This window comes from Thalassophryne amazonica, chromosome 15, assembly GCF_902500255.1.
Source record: "Thalassophryne amazonica chromosome 15, fThaAma1.1, whole genome shotgun sequence".
Taxonomy (NCBI): Eukaryota; Metazoa; Chordata; class Actinopteri; order Batrachoidiformes; family Batrachoididae; genus Thalassophryne; species Thalassophryne amazonica.
The window spans coordinates 83,106,610-83,120,222 of NC_047117.1; the positions used below are offsets into that span (position 1 = coordinate 83,106,610).

Genomic DNA, 13,613 nt, shown 5'->3' on the forward strand with positions numbered 1-13,613 from the left:
AGAACGAAAATGTCCAACTGGAGAGACAACGAGATTCGGGAACTTTTGTCAATCAGGGCCGACGCTGAAATCGTTAGGCAGATCAAAGGAACGGCGAGAGATTCGATCGTTTACGACCAGATCACGAACTGGCTCCGCGATCGCGGCGTCATCCGAGCCAAGTCCCAAATCAACAACAAACTCAAAGCGCTGAAGCGCCAGTACCATCAGATCGTGGAGCAGAACGGCCGCAGAGGGGATGAGCGCAGAAGCTGGTGTTATTTCAGCCTGTGTGAGGCTATCTGGGGAACCTCCAGTCACTCCACGAACCTCACGGCTTCGGACGGAACCAGCGACACTGAAGATCAAAGCCCAGCCCACGAAACCGACGTGTCCGTCAACAACTCGCTTCTGAGCCCAGGTATTAAAGATCATGTCCCCGCACCACTCATGTCATAACGACTAACCCAGCTGGCCGGCTGCATCACTAACTAACCTGTTAACCTGCAGTTGGTGTCTGGTGACAGTGAGATGAAGCAGCGTTCACGTGTCGAGGCTTCAATTAAAGGTTCATGACTCGAGCCTCATTTAACAGCTCCTTTGACACTACTGACATCTAGTGGTCATTTGATTGTAGCGCTCCTCTTAATCTTGTATACCACAAAAGATTGTTTAAATGTGAAATATATATATATATATGAAGTACAGTTTAAAAAGTGACCGTTGTGAACACTTTAATGTGCATTACAACAAAATAGTAAGTGTAATTTTTGCAGTAAAAATAAATATCTGAATGACTGGAAACAGACAGTGTTTGTGTTCAGAAAATGGAAGGGGATTGCTAGGATTTTATTTATTTCTTATTCTTCTTTTTCTCTCGGCTGCTCCCGTTAGGGGGTGCCACAGCAGATCAGTCGTTTCCATCTCACCCTGTCCTCTGTATCTTCCTCTGTCACACCAACCACCTGCATGTCCTCCCTCAGCACATTCATAAACCTCCTCTTTGGTCTCCCTCTTCTCCTCCTGCCTGGTGGCTCCATCCTCAGCATCCTTCTCCCTATATACCCTGGGTCCCTCCTCTTTACATGTCAAAACCATCTCAATCTTGCCTCTCTGACTTTGTCTCCAAACCGTCCCACCTGAGCTGTTCCTCTGATATGTTCATCTCTAATCTTGTCCATTCTCGTCACTCGCAAAGAGAATCTCAACATCTTCAGCTCTGCCTTCTGTCTTTTTGTTAGTGCCACCGTCTCTAAGCCATACAACATGTCCCTGGCAGCTGCCTGTGCTTCCCAAAATGCATTGCGGTGCCAGCAGAGATCCGCTGTCTCACAGCGCATGTAAACAATGGCAAAGCGAGGATGTGGATAGCGTTAATTTAGTGAGTTCACGGGCAATTATGATGATTATACGCTTTCCCAAGTTGAGAGGGTTATCTAGAGGAGGTGGAGCACCTGTGATGGACTTCTGCTGTGCCCAGGTGTCTTATTGTCCACACTTCACGAGATGCCTTTACACTGTGAGTGCTGAGCTCCTGACACCAGAACTCTGCTGAAACCGACCTCTTGCGTGAGTCACGGACCGCCAGACGGCGCAAGATTCACAACTGCGAAACAGAATTGCCTCTTAACCAAAAATAAACAACAGAAAATAACACAACACCTTCAACCACAACAGACACCTCACATTCGACAAATAAAGAGTACTTTAGTCAGCAGAGGAAATGGTTACATTGTCTCCACAAGAATGTACTTAGTTCTGTTGTACTGGAATGTCCCCGGACTCTGTGCTGAGTTTGAACCTGAGCACGCACAGTTCCGTTTTCATAAACCTTGATGGCTGTGGTCTGATGTTGACTACACGCGGGTTGAAGTGAAGGATGCAGCAGTTTAGGGTGCATGTGCATATTAGCGGTGGAACAGTCCACCTCCATCATGATGAGGGATGGAAATCAAGAACCTGTTTCAGATTTGTCAGACTCGTACGCCTCAGATTTTACCAGTTCGCCTCAACAACGCCGGCATGTTCTTACGACTGTCCCATGTTTCAAAAACTGGTGTCAGGTGTGATGTCAGACTCTCCTTCCAACAACAACACTGATACCTAGCGATACAGCTCAATGTGACCAGCTTAATCTTACAGCCTCTAGTTAGCCTGGTTAATACTGTGGTACAAAATGGCTTCAGGACTATGTTGTACATTTTAATGATGGGACAATTTAAAATTTAAGTTCCCCTTCAGTAATTGAACAGTAGAATTGCAGGTGTTTCACTGTACGGTTAGTGACTCTACCAGCTTTTTTCTTTTAGCCATGGCAACAGTGTGCCTACAGATTTTAGTATTTTTATCATCACTGTCAAACCTCATAATGTCCAAACATAATGCCAAATAGTTTTCAAACTATGAGATGTTTTCCGCCAGGTGGCTCAAAGTAAATGACTCTCCCATGGTTTAAGAAGACTTTACGTTCTTGCTGTTAGAGTCGTGGTGTGATTCTCCACCTAAGGCCAAGCGAAGGAAGAAGGGTGTCGGCAGACATGAGGGACCTGTTCAGAGAGATGGACAAGGACTTCAACAAGCGAGAACGCCTTCGACTGTTGGAGGAGCGGGAGTATGAGGAGCATGCACGGAGGGAGGCGCGGGTGGAGAAGATACAGGAGGTGGCCGTTCTTCAGGACATGACGTCTCTCCTGCGACAAATGGTCCAGTGTTTGCCTGCCACGCAGCCTCAGTACATGCACTCAGCGCACACTTCCTGCAGGTCAGTGAAGCGCCTTGGTGGGCTGCAGCACATGAAATGGAACACAAATCAAGAAACGTGTAACCAGTTTCTTTAGTCGTGGAGAAAATAACCTCCTATTATGTGCAACTTCAGATAATGTGCAGAATTCATCATAGTGCAATGGATAGGCAAACTGATTGTGCATTTTGTGACTAAAGCACAAAATTTGGCACACATATTCTAAATTAATAGCTGACCTCATGACCTACAGGGGTCATTGAAGAATTACACAAGGGTCAAAATTTAAAAATGTTCCAGTCTTATTGAAAGGTATATCATATTATTTGTCTGATCATAATGATTCCAAAAAGGTATAGTTTAGACTATCCTTGACTAAATGTTCTCGAGTTATGGGGTAAAAACAGCAAAAACAATGACAAAGTTACATTTCAGTTTGTGCAGGGGTCAGAAGTTAAAGTTGCACTAATTTTGGCAATAAAGTGATGCAAATTATTGGTTGAGCCAATAGCATTAATAAATGGAATAGTTTTGTCTGTGCTGAATGTTTGATCTCCAAAGTAAAGGTCACATTGGAACAACTTTAACTTTTGACACTTGTACAAACTGAAATGGACCTTTGTCATCATTTTTGCCGTTTTTACCCCATAACTCCACAACATTTAATCAAGAATAGTCTAAACTAGTCTAAACCTTTCAGTATGATTGGAACATTTTAAATTTTTGATCCCTGTGTAATTCTTCATTGACCCCTGTAGATCATGAGAGATCAGCTCCAGGATACCTCCACATCTGAAAATAAGTATTAGTTCATTTAGAATATATGTGCCAAATTTCATGCTTTAGTCACAGAATGAACAACTGTTAAGAAAATTTTAGCTAAGGTGCCACTACGTGAGAAAATGGTTTTAAAGTTTGTGAGACTACAAAGTGTCATATCCTCGGTCTAAAAATAGCTCCACGCCTGAATGCTGCACATGCGCAGTGACGACACTTCCCGTCACTGTGAGACTGATGAACTATTGTGCAGAAATAATAGTTGCGGTGTCGGAAAACGCCCAAACAGGTTAATAATAAAGTGCAGTGAATCTAAAGCTGAAGACGCCGTGAGAAATAACAACAACAAAGATCTTAGATTTTGGTTTAAAGGTGAAATTTGCACAAAAACCTCAACACACAGCTCATAAATCGACACCAGTGTAAAGTGGGAGGTGCAGTAATGTGTGCAGAGTATGACGAAAAGCATTTAGCTCATTACTTTTTATGTATAAAAATGTACTCATCCACTTTCTTGCATTCATTCATTTTTGTGGCGGCAGCAGACAGCGCAACTGTAACTAAACTTTGCAACGTGTCGGGTACAGTCTGCAGAAACTTTATCTTTAAAATGTGTTTTTTCAAAAGCGTGATCTGGTGCAACAATCTGAGGTGTTGCAACAACCGTTATTGCCAACATTCTAACAAGAATAAAGGTCAAATTCCAAGCATGCTTTTCCTGCAGCTTCGGAGCCAAACACCAACATTCAGTCTGAACCTCAGCAGAAGAGAGACGGAAGAACATAAGCGACACTGCTGACACTGCAATGGCAAACTTTGATAATTCTACAAGATCTGTTGGAGCTGTGAGGCACTGCAAAAATCTATTTGGTAATAAAATCCATCTGTAGGAAATAAACCATAGAAAGGAGTTTTTGCTGACTGCTGTTGCCAGTGCGCCTGGTTTGGGTGAGTACAGTTGGACCTTAGCACTTTGGGGCGACTGGTCAAGCAGAGTCATATGTTCGTGAATTGAGCACATCAGCTGTCACAATCCAGCATCAAAATTGAACAATGTATCCTAACAAAGTTGGTCAATGTTGATTTTTGCTGGGCGTGTCCATGGCGAGCTGTAACCTACTTTTTAAGAATACATACATTTGAGGCCTACGTACATACAAATGTATCTGCTTTCAACAGTAATTTGTCCTGAAGTGGACCATGTTAGAGTTGTGTGACGTATGTCACAGAAGCCCATATTTCGACCTCCTGTGTGTGCTTTAAGACACACCCACACAGTCTGCTCCTCCTTTGTAAAGAGGCGTGGCAAGCTGCAGCTCCTTTTCATTTAAAGTGGCAGTTACAGAAACAAGTCATTTATCAGAAATCTGATGAGGAATGAATTCATTTTTGGTTACAAACTTTTTTTTTTAAAGTACCTCTAAGATTTGATCAAATTACTTCTCTAAAGTACTACAAATACTTGAAGGCTCAAGTATTCATAGTTTAATGATTCCCATTTTTTCTAATTTTATTCTAATAATCTAAAAGTGTATTAATGAAATGAAACATCACTCCCTGTTACAGATGGATACCCAGGAATTAAATAAACACAATAAAGACATTCCACGTCCCAACAGCCAGGGGCTGTGAGCATGGACCGGGCCGCCGGCCACCCGCCCTCGACCGCCACCCAATCCTCTCTGCACCCGACCCCCATGGCCCCCTCTGCAGGTGGTGGACCCACAGGAGGGCGGGCCCACGTTGCTCTTTCGGGCTGAGCCCGGCCGGGCCCCATGGGCTAAGGCCCGACCACCAGGCGCTCACGCGCGAGCCCCAACCCCAGGCTTGGCTCCAGGGTGGGACCCCGGCTCCGCCATACCGGGCGACGTCTCGGTCCTTTATTTTTTACTGGTCATGGAGGTTCTGAACTGCCCTTAGTCTGACCCCTCACCTAGGACCTGTTTGCCTTGGGAGACCCTACAGGGAGCACAAAGCCCCCGACAACATAGCTCCTAGGATCATCCGGGTACGCAAACTCCCCCACCACGATAAGGTGGCAGCTAGAGGGGGAGTGGAGGAGTTTAAGTATCTCGGGGTCTTGTTCACGAGTGAGAGAAGGATGGAGCGTGAGATCGACAGACGGATCGGTGCAGCATCTGCAGTGATGCGGTCGCTGTATCGGACCGTCGTGGTGAAGAGAGAGCTGAGTAGGGGAGCAAAGCTCTCGATTTACCCATCGATCTACGTTCCGATCCTCACCTATGGTCATGAGATTTGGCTCATGACTGAAAGAACAAGATCGTGAGTACAAGCGGCCGAGATGAGTCTCCTCCGCAGGGTGGCTGGGCGTTCCCTTAGAGATTGGGTGAGGAGCTCGGTCACTCGGGAGGAGCTCAGAGTCGAGCCGCTGCTCCTCCACGTCGAAAAGAGTCAGTTGAGGTGGCTCGGGCATCTTTTCCGGATGCCCCCTGGACGCCTCGCTGGAGAGGTGTTCCGGGCACTTCCCACTGGGAGGAGGCCCCGGGGAAGACCCAGGACACGCTGGAGGGACTACATCTCTCAGCTGGCTTGGGAATGCCTTGGGGTTCCCCCAGAGGAGCTGGGGGAGGTGTGTGTGGATTGGGAGGTCTGGGCGGCTTTGCTTGAGCTGCTGCCCCCGCGACCCGACTCCGGATAAAGCGGAAGAAAATGGATGGATGGATGGACAATAAAGACAAATTGTAATCTGGACTAGCGTCCTGTCCAGGTACACCCCTGGACAGGACCTGCTTCTCGCACTATGACTGCTGCAATAGGCTCCACAGGTTTGGCTGGAGTAAATGGGTATAGTAAGTGAATGTATGAATTCATAATTGTATTTTTGGAGAAGTTTAGTGTTTCAGTAAAATTGCACTACTACTGTTATTTTTTCACTTTAGTATTTTTTCTCCATGTCTCCTGACATCATCGCAGAGAACTGAGTCTCAAATTGATGTTTAAAGTTGAACAAATTATATATTTAATAGTTATGCTTTTACTTGGTGTTTAAAACATCTTCCATCATAGATTAGATTAATACTGAATATTAACATTATTAATATTGTACAGTATTAAACATTAGCTTCAATTGTTAACCCATTAATTGACTTTGGCCTAATGCATTCTTTGGTGAAACTACTGTATATCATAAGAATCCTCCATGTTGTGATGGAAGCACCAAATTTGGCAAAGTGGTACTTCTTGGTCTACTTTTTGCAAAAAAAAAAAAAAAGAAAAGAAAAGAAAAGCTGTTAGCCTCTTAAGTTTCCAAGGTGGCAGCCATTTTTTCATGATGGCGCCCGAAAATATGTATTTTCATTATATTTTCACAGTTTTGGTTTATTTCAATGTTGGACATGTTAAGTATTGTACTTTGGACGAGGGGGACTTGAAATTAACTTCAGGCAATATTTTCATGGTTTTTAGGTGGAATCTATATGTTTTTAGTAAGTAAGTAAGTAAGAACATGTGTTAGTGATGGAGGTTTAAGCGTTTAGTAGTCGAGGTCGTATTTTTAAAACCCGCCATGTCCTTTGGATGAACACTGGTCCTCATGGCTTACCTAACGTTTACCTATGAGGCCAAGCAGTTGCTTGTGCATAGCAATGGCCACACCCCAGTAAACCGCATTGGCTTGTGGGCTAAACTAGGTAAAGGTAGCACACAGAGAGATTCTCTCTGATCAAATCAAATCAATTTTATTTATATAGCGCCAAATCACAACAAACAGTTGCCCCAAGGCGCTTTATATTGTAAGGCAAAGCCATACAATAATTACGGAAAAACCCCAATGGTCAAAACGACCCCCTGTGAGCAAGCACTTGGCGACAGTGGGAAGGAAAAACTCCCTTTTAACAGGAAGAAACCTCCAGCAGAACCAGGCTCAGGGAGGGGCAGTCTTCTGCTGGGACTGGTTGGGGCTGAGGGAGAGAACCAGGAAAAAGACATGCTGTGGAGGGCAGCAGAGATCAATCACTAATGATTAAATGCAGAGTGGTGCATACAGAGCAAAAAGAGAAAGAAACACTCAGTGCATCATGGGAACCCCCCAGCAGTCTAAGTCTATAGCAGCATAACTAAGGGATGGTTCAGGGTCACCTGATCCAGCCCTAACTATAAGCTTTAGCAAAAAGGAAAGTTTTAAGCCTAATCTTAAAAGTAGAGAGGGTGTCTGTCTCCCTGATCCGAATTGGGAGCTGGTTCCACAGGAGAGGAGCCTGAAAGCTGAAGGCTCTGCCTCCCATTCTACTCTTAAAAACCCTAGGAACTACAAGTAAGCCTGCAGTCTGAGAGCGAAGCGCTCTATTGGGGTGATATGGTACTATGAGGTCCCTAAGATAAGATGGGACCTGATTATTCAAAACCTTATAAGTAAGAAGAAGAATTTTAAATTCTATTCTGGAATTAACAGGGAGCCAATGAAGAGAGGCCAATATGGGTGAAATATGCTCTCTCCTCCTAGTCCCCGTCAGTACTTTAGCTGCAGCATTTTGAATTAACTGAAGGCTTTTCAGGGAACTTTTAGGACAACCTGATAATAATGAATTACAGTAGTCCAGCCTAGAGGAAATAAATGCATGAATTAGTTTTTCAGCATCACTCTGAGACAAGACCTTTCTAATTTTAGAGATATTGCACAAATGAAAAAAGCAGTCCTACATATTTGCTTAATATGCGCATTGAAGGACATAACCTGATCAAAAATGACTCCAAGATTTCTCACAGTATTACTAGAGGTCAGGGTAATGCCATCCAGAGTAAGGATCTGGTTAGACACCATGTTTCTAAGATTTGTGGGGCCAAGTACAATAACTTCAGTTTTATCTGAGTTTAAAAGCAGGAAATTAGAGGTCATCCATGTCTTTATGTCTGTAAGACAATCCTGCAGTTTAGCTAATTGGTGTGTGTCCTCTGGCTTCATGGATAGATAAAGCTGGGTATCATCTGCGTAACAATGAAAATTTAAGCAATGCTGTCTAATAATACTGCCTAAGGGAAGCATGTATAAAGTGAATAAAATTGGTCCTAGCACAGAACCTTGTGGAACTCCATAATTAACCTTAGTCTGTGAAGAAGATTCCCCATTTACATGAACAAATGCAAGGAATCAAGGAAATTTTATTGTCATATGCACAATTTTATTGTCATATGCACAAATTGTAATCTATTAGATAAATATGATTCAAACCACCGCAGCGCAGTGCCTTTAATACCTATGGCATGGTCTAATCGCTGTAATAAAATTTTATGGTCAACAGTATCAAAAGCAGCACTGAGGTCTAACAGGACAAGCACAGAGATGAGTCCACTGTCTGAGGCCATAAGAAGATCATTTGTAACCTTCACTAATGCTGTTTCTGCACTATGATGAATTCTAAAACCTGACTGAAACTCTTCAAATAGACCATTCCTCTGCAGATGATCAGTTAGCTGTTTTACAACTACCCTTTCAAGAATTTTTGAGAGAAAAGGAAGGCTGGAGATTGGCCTATAATTAGCTAAGATAGCTGGGTCAAGTGATGGCTTTTTAAGTAATGGTTTAATTACTGCCAGCTTAAAAGCCTATGGTACCTAGTCAACTAATAAAGATAGATTGATCATATTTAAGATCGAAGCATTAATTAATGGTAGGGCTTCCTTGAGCAGCTTGGTAGGAATGGGGTCTAATAGACATGTTGATGGTTTGGAGGAAGTAACTAATGAAAATAACTCAGACAGAACAATCGGAGAGAAGGAGTCTAACCAAATACCGGCATCACTGAAAGCAGCCAAAGATAACGGTATGTCTTTGGGATGGTTATGAGTAATTTTTTCTCTAATAGTTAAAATTTTATTAGCAAAGAAAGTCATGAAGTCATTACTAGTTAAAGTTAAAGGAATACTCGGCTCAATAGAGCTCTGACTCTTTGTCAGCTTGGCTACAGTGCTGAAAAGAAACCTGGGGTTGTTCTTATTTTATTCAATAAGTGATGAGTAGTAAGATGTCCTAGCTTTATGGAGGGCTTTTTTATAGAGCAACAGACTCTTTTTCCAGGCTAAGTGAAGATCTTCTAAATTAGTGAGACGCCATTTCCTCTCCAACTTACGGGTTATCTGCTTTAAGCTGCGAGTTTGTGAGCTATACCACGGAATCAGGCACTTCTGATTTAAGGCTCTCTTTTTCAGAGGAGCTACAGCATCCAAAGTTGTCCTCAATGAGGACGTAAAGACGAGATAATCTATCTCACTCACAGAGTTTAGGTAGCTACTCTGCCTGTGTTGGTATATGGCATTGGAGAACATAAAGAAGGAATCATATCCTTAAACCTAGTTACAGCGCTTTCAGAAAGACTTCTACTGTAATGAAACTTATTCCCCACTGCTCTCTCTCTCTCTGCCACTCTGATGGAGTTGGCTTTGCTCCTGTATCAGCACATGAAGACGGGAAACCTCCAGAATGGACTATTGAACATGTGAAACATTATTCTCCCCAAAAATTAAATTTTATGTGGCAGTTTTTTTTTTTTTGAAGAAAAGCACTTATCAGAAGTATTTATTAACCAAATTTGGGGCTTGTGTCATCAGCTGAACAGTGTTTACATTTATCACACACTTTTCAGAATGTCGTCACACACGGTGTCGGACTCGATCCCACCCCACACGCTCAGGCGGCTGGCAGGGGAGTGGCTGGCAGAGGACACGCCAAACTTTGACCCGGCTGGAGTGTGCGTGGGCTCTCAGGAGGTAGAGGCGGGGCTGCTGTGTAAAACGGCGTGCAGCGTCCTGGCAGGAAGCCCCTTCTTCACCGCAGTGTTCACTGAGGTCGGCTGCACCGTGGACTGGATTTTCCATGAAGGAACACAGATTGGTGGGTCTCAGACTGTCCATCAAAGAACATCGTGTCATCAGTGTGTGTAGTTTCACATCTTGGCTCCCACTTCCCATTTGCAGGTTCCCACTTCCAAAGACATGCAGGTTAGGTGAATTGTTGACTCTAAATTGACTGCAGCTGTGCATGTATGAATATTTGTCCGTCTACATGTGGCCCTGTGACTGACTGGCACAGCCCCCCCCCCCGGTGATCCTTAAATGAATATATACATACACATCCACATCCACACATGAAATAAGACATTTGTAGGCAACGTCTTGTGTGTTGGAAAACATCAATAGACATTTTTCACTATTTTTTGGATTTGATAACCAATGGATTGAGGAAATAAATGATAGATGAATAGATTATGACCTTATTCGTTAGTTGTATTAAAACAATGTGAAAATGTTACCTTTTAATGTCAATTATTTGAGGATATGTCCAATCTCTTTACATTTGTGAATTTGGTGACTCCACCCCTTTTACATTTTCCGCGATTACATTCACCTGAAAACATCTGACCGTCGCTTTAGGCCATGAATAAATTGAAATAAGGTAATGCCTGATTTAACTTCAAAATAGGTTTCAAGTCTTTTCAAAGCACTAAGTATTTCTTTTTAAAAAGTCTGCTGTGTCATTGGTTTCAAAAATAACTTGTAATGTTTATTTATCTACTCTCAAAAAATAAGCAGTGGGTGTCGTCGTGTTCATCATACCTCTGTCAGGTCCAGACGCCGTTACGCTGACTGCTGTGGTGCGAGGACCGGCAAGGGGCCTCCTGCTCGGAGAACGGCCGGCCCTGAATTGCCTGGCCCGGGCCTCGGGAATTGCTACCCGCTGCTCTCAGCTCCAGGCTGTGGTCAAAGCTGCGGGCTGGCACGGCGAGGTGGCCGGCACACGCAAGACGACCCCAGGTTTCCGCCTGGTGGAGAAGTACGCCATGCTGGTTGGCGGCGTGTCCATGCACAGGCAGGACCTGAGTGGCATGGTGATGCTGAAGGACAACCACATCTGGGCATCTGGATGCATCACAGAGGTCAGCGATAACAATTTTTATCCCGTGTGTGTGTTTATGTACATTCATACATACAATATCTATCTATCTATATATGTGTGTCACGTGATATGTGGGACACATCAGGTGTTTTGTCATCTAGGCTGTGAAGGCGGCCCGCACGGTCTGTGGCTTCAGCAGTAAGATCGAGGTGGAGTGTCGCTCTGCAGAGGAGGGCAGCCAGGCGGCCCGAGCAGGAGCCGACATTGTCATGCTGGACAACTTTCAGCCTCAGGTCGAGAATGTTAAAAATGACCCACTTTCTGTTTTTACTCCCTGGGTTCTGTTTAACATCATTCTTCACCAACTTCAGGATCTCCATGTCACCGCTCGTGCCTTGAAGGAAGAGTTCCCATCTCTGCTGATAGAAGCCAGCGGAGGAGTGACTCCAGAGACCCTCACCAAGTATTTGTCCCCTCACGTGGACATCGTGTCCCTCGGCTGCATAACGCAGGGTTGCCCTATTGTAGATTTTTCTCTCAAAGTTCAAAAGCCTGTCACTCATTCAAGTCTCCAACCATTGTGTAAGGACAGTCCCCTTCACTGAATGACAAATTGTTTCAATTTTATTCTGACTTTTGTGTGTCCACTTCTGATACAATTCTAAAGCTTCCGAAAAGAGAAAAACAAAAAATCTCTCAGTCCACCCAAAAACAACACTGTATTGACTCCATTAAAAGCCCAGAGGGCCTGCAATTTGTGTGTGTGTGTGTGTTTGGGGGGGGCATTTATTGATGATTATTCACATGCATGCATGCTGTACCCAGTATAGCCTTATGGTACACAAGACTCTAAACAAATGTTTTTCTGCATGTAGTAGCTGCTACACAATTAGATAAAATGGCTCGGCTCAAACAAACGTTGCTACTCAGTAGCATTCAAGCTAAAATCATGAAAGAGATGGCAGAGAAGGGAAAGCACCATGCAGCTCAGCTATTCCTAGATGATAGGAAATGCATCTGGGAGTGGTGTAGGAACAAGGATAAGCTGGTCAAAACAGCAAAATGGCTGCCTGTTGGGAGGGAGGAAAGTGCGTTATGAGGACACTGAAGAGGAGCTGATAAAACGGTTCCAACAGGGATGGGTCTGAAATACGAGGCACTGCGGCCGCATAAGCAACCAGTACAGAACAGGAAACCAGAAGAGACTTGATATTTCGTGGCAATGAGTTAGGACTATTTCATTTTCATTTTACTCTGTTCTCTCAGGAATTCACAATTTCACTACATGCAATGTGTGCCCCCCCCCCCCCCCCCCCCCCAAAAAAAAAAAAAAAATTAGAGGGGAGCTTTTAATGGAGTAAATACAGTAGGTCTGCTTACCACCTTTACAGGCCCTGACACCTGTTGGTGCTTATTCCTATATTCCATAGGGTCAAGCGGATGAGAGTCTATGACTCCTCCCTAGTGGACGAGATGCAGGCTACTTCCACAACTAAATCCGGTAACTATTTTTACAGCTGAGTGGACTGAGACAGTGTCAATTAAGAGTCTTGTCCAAGGACACAGACAGGTAGCATGAGTGGGATTTGAACCCAGGTTTAAATATTGACAGGCCAGCTCCTTATCCACTCTGTGACCTTGACCTTTTGGCTAACTGTTAAAAAAATGATTTGGTTGTTTTATTCCTGAAAGACCTTTCAATTATTGAAACAGGTTTGATCCAAACCAGCTCCAACCTGTTTGGGTTCAGCTGCATCCTGCACTCTGTGGGCCACAGGTGCACTGTGGATTCTTCAAAGTTTTCCAGTAATCTCTGCTGTTTTGACCCCCTTTAAAAAAGAAAAAACATTTTTATACATTTTTTAAGTGATTCTGGTTTAATCTCAAATGTGTACTTTATTTTCTTTTTAATAATTTATGTATTTTAATTGTTCCAGTGTTTTATGTCAACTACATTTTCTGCATGAAAGGTGCTATATAAAATAAAGTTTATAATTATCTGTTGCCATTTCCCTTCATAAAAAATATTTAATAAATAGAGCACACAGATTAACAATTTCCAAATCTATGGGCCTGAAATTTAGTGACCTTTTCTAATGTGGACATACGTAAAGCTGCTGACAATTTACCTTTTGATAAAGTGCCCCTTAATTATGGAAAATTATGTGCTTGTTTTTTTTATATTTGTAATAGAGTGAGAGGTGAAAGCTGAGCTGCATAATAATAGCATCAACACTTAATACACTGGGGTTAGAAACATTGTAAAAA

The 13,613-nt window shown here is 43.4% G+C and overlaps 1 protein-coding gene across 4 annotated transcripts; it reads left to right on the forward strand.

Annotated features, from left to right (window-relative positions):
* The first annotated feature begins 281 nt into the window (after positions 1–281).
* Positions 282–13,345, forward strand: LOC117526821 (nicotinate-nucleotide pyrophosphorylase [carboxylating]-like). Of its 4 annotated transcripts, none has more exons than XM_034188892.1 (6): positions 282–400; positions 2,460–2,740; positions 10,096–10,343; positions 11,039–11,385; positions 11,507–11,638; positions 11,717–13,345. In XM_034188892.1, the coding sequence occupies exons 2-6, from the start codon at positions 2,517–2,519 to the stop codon at positions 11,948–11,950; spliced, it is 1,185 nt and encodes a 394-aa protein (XP_034044783.1). In that variant the 5' UTR covers positions 282–400; positions 2,460–2,516; the 3' UTR covers positions 11,951–13,345. The 4 variants fall into 4 exon arrangements, with proteins under 4 accessions (XP_034044783.1, XP_034044784.1, XP_034044785.1 ...); XM_034188893.1 differs by having other exon boundaries at positions 11,042–11,385; XM_034188894.1 differs by having other exon boundaries at positions 11,075–11,385.
* The last annotated feature ends 268 nt before the right edge of the window (positions 13,346–13,613 follow it).